The following is a 10,795-nucleotide window of genomic DNA, read 5'->3' as shown; positions in this document are numbered from 1 at the left end:
TTCGGAAATACAGCTTTATGCAAAGGATGCAATTGTCCATAGATACGATGATATTCACCCATTCGTCGTACGTAGCAAATTGAGGTTCCTAGATCTTAGCCAGTTTGAAAAATTAAATATTTATACAGAATTATTATTATTTAATGCTATATTAACTACAACAATTACATTACTGTATGTCAAAACTAATATGTAGGCCTATTTCAAATACTGTAGATGTCTGCAAACCCGAAAAAGTATACTATGGAACGCCATGCAAATAAGTAATATGGAACGCCATTTGTGCCAAAATCGATTTATTCTTAAGAATTTCAACTGATTAAGACAAAGATTAGGGACTGGAACCCAGTCTAGGGCAGCGCTAGCGGGGTCCAAGGGGAAAGGACCCCCCTGTGGGACCTCCTGTCGGGGAATTTCCAGCAAGGTCGTCGGGGAAAAATCAAATCTCGAGTGCCGAAAGTACAATTCAAACGCCTTACTAAGCTGTCAACATTTTAGGGATTAAAAACTGTTTAGTGCGAGCAGTGCTGCCGTATATGCAAGGTGTTGTATACTATTGCGATCGTACTGTATGCGTTGCAGAGGTGCGCCAGCTCATCCCCGACAGGGGTCAGGTACCTCCTACAGGAGGACTAGTACCCCCGACATTCTTTTTAAATAAATAACACAAAATTGTATTATCTTTTAATAAAAAATAAATAAATCGCCGTCAAATTTTTTTACCCTACCAGAAGGGGGTGGGGTAGGCTTCCCCGATGGGGTAGGGGAGTTGAACCCTTGTCGGGAAGCTGGAACCCCGCCCCCCCCCCCCCCGTCGGGGCATACAGTGTGCGCTGGACCTATAATGACTCAAAAGTTCGTGCGCGTGCGAGAGTTCCGATGTCTGGATGCACATACCTGCAACGTGTGGACAAGCCATGGATGTACCGCTAATAGTATTATAGGACGAATCATCTTCATTCCATGAGCTGGTAATGTCTCTTCCGGGTGCAAACAAATCAACACACCCTCCGTAGTTGGAGAAAGAGGCGCGAGCGTCCTTGATGTTTGATGCTCCAACAGTAATCGCCTGTTATGGACAGAAAATAGTATTATGGAGAGTAAAATATTAAATCAAACTACCTCAAATTATCAGGCCTGTAATTATCATGATCTTTGCTTTTCTGAGCACCCGGCCTATAACTCATTCTGTAGATAGGACATAAAGCCGCTGATCACTGTACCATACACGCACAAACAACTCTGTACCTTTGTAATCTTCGACTATGACATTGTTCCTGATGAATAATAATCAATTCAATGATTAAATTATGCATGGCGATGGTGGCTGTTATGGTTAAGACTGAGACAAAGTTAAGATGATAGCCTTGTTCCGACCAGTGGCGGATCCAGTGGGGGTTCAAGGGGTTCGGACGAACCCCCTCTGTGAAGAAACGTAACAAAACACTATTGGGTCCTGGTATTAAATCTTGAATTTCTAATGTTTCTTAATTCATTTTAAAAAATTATTTTAAATACAAAAGAATTTATTTTTGTATTAGTTTCAACTTCATCCAAAAAGAAGTTTCTGTAATATGGGAGAATTTTTTTTTTTTTTGTCCTTGTTTTCAAAATTTTGATTTCGTAGTTTTAAAAAGATCATGCGTGTGAACATGGCTCCTGTTGTACCGTATAGAAGATGAATGTGCATGCTGCTTGGTTTGTACGCAAGCTTGTCTTTGAGTCGGGTTAACCCACTGAAATCTTAAAAAATCTGCTCTCAATAAACGCCAAAGATTAAGTTAGTTCTAGCTATAACTGGAAAAGCCTTGGAAGATTTTTAAATTTAGTAGACTTAACATCGAAGTGGTTTGAGGCTTTAGAATATAGCACTATTACGGTGGCTACTTGCCACCTGCTAATTTTCCCCACGGATTTTTTTTTCTAGAGAGTTATTCCCCAGGCTATTTCTCCCCATTTTTTCGATGCATTGTTCCTCCTAGTTTTCCTATTGATTTTTTTTCCATAAGGTTATTTTCATTATACTTTATAAGAGAGAGAACCTATTTTTTTTTATTTTTTATTTTTTATTTTGTGTTTTCTCTATATCAATTACCTATTGTCTAGTCGTTGTAAGGTTACATTAAAAAGGTGTGCCGATGATGCAAAAGCGTTATTCAATCAATTGACTAATTGACTATTGATGTATTCGCAATACAGTATTGATGGAGCATAAATACACATTGTAGAAACGTTTTGAAAGTTTAAATCCGGTTTTACATAAGAAATAGAGGAAAGAAAACAGGATATCTTTATAACATGTTTCCTCTTTTGGAATTTCGATATCATACCTTTTTCTAGTCGTTCTATATACCTATTTCTCTGCATCCACAAAAAACACTCCAGCAAGTAGCGGAAGTATTATTTCTGTACTTCGACAGTACTTTTGAGGTCAATGCTCATTAGTATTTATCTTCTACGATACGCCTACTTTTATATCAAATTATGTGTTACGGTTCATGGTAGCAATTACGCCTATACCATTAAATATATTTCATTTGATTAATTTTATTTAATTTGTTTATCTATCAGAAAATTAGGTCAATTTATGTTTTATAAAGTATGCGTATTATATATATTTTTAATGTTTATGTTACTAACATTTATTATACACCGAATGCAATTTCTTATTGTTTTAACCAACTAGAATGTGAACAGAAAATTGATAATTGTGTACGTATTCTTTGCTTAAAGTTACAGAATTTGTTACCATATATTGAAACAAAAAGTAGAATTTGAAATTACCAAACACATAACGACTTGCTTAATCTTTTGGCCCTTTATCTTTTTGGCCCATGAGTTCAACTCAAAATAAATGTTGGCCCTTTAAACAAATTAATTAAGAATCAGGGGTGTAGGAGTATAACAGGAGGGGTGGAAAGATTGTCGAATGTTAGGAAAGGTTCACCACCGCATGTTTGTGAGTAATGAATGTTTGTGTGCATAATTCGGGTGCTCAAAATTAAACATACATTGAAACTCGAATTGTACGTGGCTTTATTAAAAATATTTTTGTGTATGTACCTGATATTGTCAATAAACACTCAACGATAAGATCGTCAGAACGCCCAGTGGTTATCGCCCCCCAACCCCCACCGGGGCCCGACCCCGGACCCCGACGGGGGCTTTGCTGGTCGCCGGCCCGCGTTTGAAATCACGTATTTGAATTATTTCAGGTTGGTAACTATGTAACCTGTTGGCAGATCGAACAAAATAGGCTTAGAACAACTATAGCACTCAATTAAATACAATTAAAAACAGTTTTGGCTCGACGTCGTAATAATTTATGAACGAAAGTGTGTTCTTCAGGCCTCAGTTCATCAATCTATGGAAGAAAGACTACGTATCCAACTACTCAATAATGTTGATTCCGGCCATCTAGGACTCTAAACTTTCCCGGGTGAGGACCCCGGGCCCCCTTTTATTTTGGGTTTATGGGAAAATGAACCCCTCTCTTTCAAATCCTGGATCCGCCCCTGCCGACGGTGTAAGTTACACCGGTGATATCGTAGTTATCTAACAATCGCTTGTTATGAGGCTGACACCGACCGTATGAACGGGGTCACCTGATAGAATACAAGCGCTTCACCCCGCAAGCTAACACCGACAAATGACCGGATTGGCAAGGCTCTCATCCGACAGAACTTTAACTTTCTGTTAATTAACTTGCCACGTATTGATTGCAATAACATATGTAGCTTGGCCACGGTCTCGCAATTCTACTAGGCTTATAGTTGTTCAATATCAACCAAAGCATCTTTAAAATTACCTTTTAACTTTATAATTGTCAAAATAATCCAAATAAAACATTACAGGACAAATTTATATTATTACCGTTCGTTGTAAACTTCATATAAATATTCATGTCTTTTTTGGGGAAATCCACAAAATACCGTGGTAGTTTGTTCGCTGTGTCTAAAGATACAGCTGAACGAGATACGGTGAACGCCGGTGAGATACTGTACGTACATGATTTTAAAATTACAGCTAATACGGTAGCCTTATCTTTAGCCACTGCAATTTACACATTCTAGCAAGAAGAACCACGAACAACGTGGGTTATAAATGCTGTCGAAAATCTCCTAAATGGTAATAGGTAGGCTTTGGGTAGGTGAGAAATAAAAAATTTAGAGAGTTTTAATTCCCCTTTTTCGGAATGCTCTACCAAGTGAAGATAAAAACATTGGATTTTGCCTTTTATTTGTCGATAGTTGGGATGGCCAACCAATTCAAAGCAGGCCTAGCCCAGGCAGGCCCTCGCCTAATGTAATTTCTGTTTTGTCGTCTTTTATTGAAACATCATCATGAGATCAATAAAAATAATTTTAATCTTCAACATTTATATGTGTATATGCGCTATAACTATCCGCTATAACTCTCGTGTAGACATACAATAAAATTTGATGCGGCCTTGACTGGATTTCTCAATAACTTGCATCAAATAGGAGTGATCGTGAGAACATGGCTAATGACGATGTAGAGTATACTTACACTGGAAGCTCTTGCAGGGGAGCTCAAACAGGCGTCCTCATTACTATTACCAGCAGCGACGACCACAGTGATACCTTTATCAGTAAGTCGGTCCACGGCATCGTCCGTTGTTGTCGTTGCTCCGCCACCAAGGGACATCGATGCGACTGCAGGCTTTTGTGCGTTTTGTGCAACCCAGTCCATTCCTAAAATTACATTGAACAGACAGAAAACATCAAAGAAAATTGTATTCACCTCACATTTTTCGGCTCAGTTTTCTACATTGGTTTTCATCCATTTGACGATGGTTCACCATGCATCCATCCGTCCATAACCAGAAAATCAATAGCAGTGAGTCATTCACAAACAATTGATTCCTACCCCCATTCCAAAATAATAACAAGAAAGGAACTGTAACTCGGTTTTTAAAGCCGAGAACTCACTGCGGCCGACGGCCGACGCGATTCTATGAAGAACGCAACTATATCGATTTTAATGACGATCTGTTTCGACTGCAGACGGCGTCGCTTCGTCTAGCGCTCACAGGGCGGAGTTGGATTCGACATGCGACGGTCGTACGACGCAGTGAGTGCCCGGTTTGCCTTTCAGTCCCACGATCCTGGGTTCAAATCCTGTCTAGTGGTATGAATTTATCTGATGACTAAATCAACTCCTCTAGGCCTATAATAAAATAAGATGTTTTTCTCATGAAATGAATAACCACTTAATATAGGCCTACATAACAAACGTTGTTATGAGTAAGCTTTGGACCTCAAGTAATAAAAATTAAATATCAATATACCGCTAACCTTCAATAACACCGGCGTTAGTACCGGATCCAAGGCACCCTAGAACCCTTACGCCGTACACGTTAGCTTTCTTAGCAACGCCATATCGTTTGCCCGCAATTGTACCGGCGCAGTGAGTTCCATGCCCATTGCAATCTGTTCCACTTCCCTGGAAAATAATTGTAAGAGATATCAAATAAAATTGTGTAGAAATGCAATATTCTATATTTTTTATTTAGTCGGTTGATACTGATCTCAATATCCTACAATATGATCGGCAAGCTTAACCCCCCACCCCCATTAGATCCGAAGACTTAGTTCCTGGGTCGTCCCAGTGACAATTTGGGCAAAGCAGAACACTCGAAGACAATATTTACTCTCTTTCAAAGAATACAGAGGGCCCAGGGGTGGCGTCAGCGGGGGCCCCGTCGGGGAGAAAAACCATAATTCTTCAGTGAGAAAAAAAAGCCTATTAGTAGACTCTAAAATCGACTAAATATGCTTTTGAAATTTCTAAATCTTGCGAGAGATTATGAGCGACGCCCGACCACTTCTACCCCCCCCCCCGTCAGAAACTCGGGCAAATTCTGGGGCCACCCCTAATAGGGCCTGCTGCATTCTGTAACGTGTACATGTGTCATTTTGCATATGAACCAAATGCTTAAAACGTCCATAAGACGGAATAGAACCGGGAAGTAGAGTCAAGTGTTAAGTGTACAAGCAGAACTGCTATAGTCAGTCAGTAATACTAATTGGTTTTGGACGTGGAGTAGGCCTAGACCAATAAATAATAAAATACAATATTACAGTTTCACTCCAACCCCCAACACTCCAGGCCGCGACCCCAAAACTCAACCCCGTACAAAAATGTTTCATTTCTTACTCTGTCGTTATTTGTTGCGTCGTAAGCAAAATGAGCCCTTTCTTCAAATTCTTCATGGGTCGAAAGGATGCCTGTGTCGATGACATATACATGTGCACCAGCACCATTCCCTGTTGGCCGTCAAAAACACGGATCGTCAGGTAATGCATACATCATCCAGGGAAGGATTTAGGGGGTGCCCGCCCCACAGGGGTAGATTTAGAAAGTTAAAAAAAAGAAAAAGAAATTACTGATCGCCCAAAACGCCTTAGAGGTAATTTCAGAGCGTCTAGATAAACAAATCCAGGGTAGAGTTGTCTCTCCATTGCACCCCCACCCCCGCCTCACCCTTTTTGTGGACATCTCTGGATCCGTAACAACGGAACATGAATACTAACCCTCTGGGAGGAATGTGTGGTCGAGGGGAAGCCCCCGTTGATCGATTCTATCAAGACCCCATGTCTCATCCATCACATGTACCACGCTGTCTTGCTCCATATATTTCACAGAGGGATGTCGTCGCACCTGAAAGATTCAGGTAAATGTGTAGCTAAAGAAATGATGCTGTTTATTAATTAATGACCATTTGTCTTTCAACAATCTACAATTTATTCTGTGGTGGCCTATCCTACAAAAATACCAAGAACACCTATCACATAGGCCTATTTAAAGCTTCCATCTGTAGCCTATAACAACTACTGTTCGTAGGGCTATAGAATCATGTATATCAGAGCCATTTAAACGTTATAAACATCCTCATCTATAGCAGAAAATTAAGTTCGATCATTTCGACAATGCAAAAGAAAAATGCATCCGTGACTAGTAGGCCATGAATATTCATGATAATCCTATAGATTGGCCGAGTTCCTCGCCTTCCAACGTTTGATAAGCTTATTTCTAGTAATTTCGGAATGAAAACTGTTTGAGATAATAATTAGTATACAAAAGGCCTACCATATCTACAGCGGCTGGCGGCATTGACACAGCAAATCCATTGAGTACGGTTTTATACATACGATCGACGCCAAAATCTAGATCAGCAGTTTGGACAAGAAACTTGAGTTCAGCAGACACTTTCAATGTATCGGCATTAGCCTGAAATAATAACAAACTATGATTATTACGGCACTTTTTAAGAAAATGTATGGAACGCCATTCAAGCAACAATGCGATGACAACCAGTGAACCGTCGATGATGAAAAAAAAAGTAAATCGCCCGGTAAATCGTCGATGATGAAACAAGTGAATCGACGATGATGAAACAAGTGAATCGTCGATGATGAAACAAATGAACCGAGGATGATGAAACAAGTAAATAACGATTCATTTTTTGTTTTCATCATCGACGGTTCACATTTCATCATTGACGATTTACTTGTTTCAAGATCGACGGTTCACTGGCTATCATTGAATTGTTGCTTGAACGGCGTTTCATAGAAATTAGTAACTTCGGTCAAGGATGCGATTAAAGCTGCTTTCACACCGAATCCAATGTTCGGATCGGAAAACCTCGAACCGATCATAAATTCGAATTAAAGAATTGGGACGCTGGGCGTTCAGAGCATAGCAGCACACCGGAGACGCGGTCCGAATTTCGGTTCGTCCGATGTAAAGGCAGCTTTAAGCATTGCGATTAATAAAAAAAAATGTGATCAAACAATAATTTGTAATAACGGTCATGTGTTATGGATATTTAAATAAGTTTGAAGTCCTAAATGATATTGCATCTGACAAACAGAAGGAAACTCATCGATGGGAAAATGAGACGTACGTGCAAAACAATGATATAACTGTCTGGAACTGCTTCCTTGACCCTGTGGAAGGGCGCCATCGACGGCATAGACGAAACGCAAACTACCAAATAAGTCACTAATGCGATGATACCCCTCATGATGTTAGCTATCGAATCGAATCCTACTATTCATAAACTGAAAATAAAATTGACAAAATGATTTAATCACTTATTCGTCCGAATTTACCAGGCGCATAGTTATTTATTTATTTATTTATTTAGAAAACGCTTTTGCAACAGCGGCACCCATTACAATAATGGTGCATCCAAAACTAAAGTAATAAAAAGAAAATAAATACATACAGTAATTAAAATTGCAAACAATACAATGTAGAAAAAGTCACAAAACGAGCTCTTTATCGTGGTCTTAGACCAACTGGTGGCCACCTGCTCTTATCAAACAAGTTAGTGAGACCATTCGTTGGTCTACATTAATAAAATTCTGTTTGCTTCGAGCCTTAAATAAACAATGTCAAATTAAATTATCTGTGGTGATAATATCTAGTCGATAGGAGAATATGGTACACAAACATGTGACACGTGGGCACGTCACCCCTATACGCTTATTGAGCATTATTGTTATATAGGCTCCTTTTAAGATTAAGAGTTTTTCCCGAATTGGTTCCGCACCTATTTTGTAAACAGTTAAAACTCAAAAAGATTTAACCACGAAGTTCGACGTTCGTAAATATAGTTTAATTATAATTTTGCTGTTTTTATTAAACGTATTTGACTACATTAGTATTTTATTTCAATCATTAAATGAATTATTAAATCATTGTGTAACTTTTTAAATAAAAGTGATATGAGCTGCAAATACTGTATATGTATTCTTTTACTCTCGACTCTACTCACGTCATTTGAAAGACCACACTTGACAACTTATCCAAGCCTACGCCTCAACATGGAACAATACTAAATACAATCACTAACCACGAAATCAAAAAGATATTCTTCTAGGCCTAGATATTCAATTATCACGAAGTGAATACAATTTTAATTACATTCAAATACATTACCCACGCCTTCATAAGTAAGTAAGTATTGATTGGGAAATTACAGTACCTTTATATCGTTGGCACACACAAAGGTGGTGAATCCACATTGTACAACTTATAAAAGAACAAACGAAATTATAAAAAAAAAATTAACTTAATCAACAAAAAATACATAGAGGACTACACTTACAAATTGAAATTGGCAATTAAAAGTACGTAGTACTACTCCAGACAAAGAGAGAGGGGTCACCAACCAGGTGACTAAAGAGCAGAATTTATTTATTTAATTATTCATTTATTTATTTATTTATTTTGTTTCTTTTTACTACAATGTTTGGCCTGTAGTACCGTATACTGTATTCAGCAATTCTTATTTAAATTCATAACAACACAAACCTCCAACTGTTTTAGTCGGATCGAGCGCGAAGAACATCGAGGAGGAAGACCACGCTGTGCAGAGACCACGTGATCCACTCTACGGAGAATGGACCAATAATCAACCTCGTCCGTCATATTGCATAGAATAATAATGCGTGTATTTTTGTAAAATATTTAATCATCACAAATAAAGTAAGTCAAAACAAATACCAGTATTGTTATTTTTATATTCAAACATATTTTTCCACGACGGCTCTAACCTAAACAACATTGACAGTTGATTAGAGAGAAAGACCATGCTGTTCTATGTGGTGAGCACGTGATCCACTCTAAGTGTGGATGCTTTCGGTAATATATTTAGTGATTGAAATACATACCAACCTAAATTACGTTTTAACAAACAGTAATTGTAATTTTAATTTAACACCTATTTACGAAAAACAAACGTCCGTGGTTCATACTACATGTAGTAGACGAGGTTGACTCGTTTAAATATTTGTTGATTGAAACATGGTCATTTAATTTTGTAAAAAAATGAGAGGTTGCTTCAGAGAACGTACAATTTGGCTTACAAACGATAGTGAGTTGTATTATTGGTCCGGCCAAAACCGGACCAGTCGGACCGCTTTCGACCCCTTGCTTTAACAATTATTACCGGTACCAAAGAAAAAGAAAAGGAATAGCATATAATTATACAATATAATTATACATAATTTAAATCTCAAATATGGTATATAAAAAGTGAAGGGTTACAACATTTAAGCATACTGTATTGCCGCAATAAACGAGTTAGAAATCAACAATGGTACAGCAAAAATAGAGTTAAACTACATGCGACCAGACAATCTTACCACAAACATTTGCATTTGGACTTCATGTGGGAACTACCGTATGTAATTTAAAATAATAAGAAAAACATTATTTAATACTGTAATGTCTTTCTCCTGCATGTACAATGTGGACTATCATATTATCAATCAGAGAACAACACTGAACATGAGCAAAAAAAGTTATATAAATGGTAGCCATTTGAAACCGAAAGTCAGAAAGTTAGCAACATAAGTATAGTACTTACCTTTACAAGCGAATCGAGACTCTGTGGATTGACGATATCTATGTTCTGGTTCTTATATCATAGACATGATTTTTAGATCCAACTTGCGTAGGCATTAAGGGATAAATAATATCATTTCTGATAACGATAGTAAAGTAGAATATTAATTTGAGGATGAAACTCTATTTATACAAATAATACGATGTGTGAACTTCGAAGCTGGTTACTGATAACATTGTTATATAAACTTTGTTTAAACAACAACTGGATCGGATAAATCCAGATGGGCCTACATCCAACGACTATCATGCGTAATGACTTATGTTGACATTCTTAAATAAATCTCAGATAATTTCCAATTAGGCAATATACCAACCAACCAACCATCATACAGCCAGTAGTCAATCAATTAAT

General features: G+C 37.9%; 1 protein-coding gene across 2 annotated transcripts in view; it reads right to left on the bottom strand.

Moving 5' to 3' along the window:
* The window catches only part of LOC117105741 (extracellular serine proteinase-like), a 14,928-nt gene extending 4,376 nt beyond the window's left edge, over window positions 1–10,552 (bottom strand). For both annotated transcript variants that reach the window (XM_033247001.1, XM_033247002.1), the window contains exons 1-8: window positions 10,403–10,552; window positions 7,931–8,087; window positions 7,114–7,254; window positions 6,558–6,684; window positions 6,181–6,290; window positions 5,319–5,466; window positions 4,531–4,715; window positions 898–1,069 (exon numbers count right to left, since the gene is read on the bottom strand). In XM_033247001.1, coding sequence (XP_033102892.1) covers window positions 898–1,069; window positions 4,531–4,715; window positions 5,319–5,466; window positions 6,181–6,290; window positions 6,558–6,684; window positions 7,114–7,254; window positions 7,931–8,050 — 1,003 coding nt within the window. In that variant the 5' untranslated portion in view covers window positions 8,051–8,087; window positions 10,403–10,552. The remainder of the gene's footprint in view (window positions 1–897; window positions 1,070–4,530; window positions 4,716–5,318; window positions 5,467–6,180; window positions 6,291–6,557; window positions 6,685–7,113; window positions 7,255–7,930; window positions 8,088–10,402) is intronic.
* Between the last annotated feature and the right edge of the window lie 243 nt (window positions 10,553–10,795).

This window comes from Anneissia japonica, unplaced genomic scaffold (genome assembly GCF_011630105.1).
Source record: "Anneissia japonica isolate Jap-2015-1 unplaced genomic scaffold, ASM1163010v1 scaffold287754_len4335492_cov202, whole genome shotgun sequence".
NCBI lineage: Eukaryota > Metazoa > Echinodermata > Crinoidea > Comatulida > Comatulidae > Anneissia > Anneissia japonica.
This window is presented reverse-complemented; position numbering and strand designations above follow the sequence as displayed.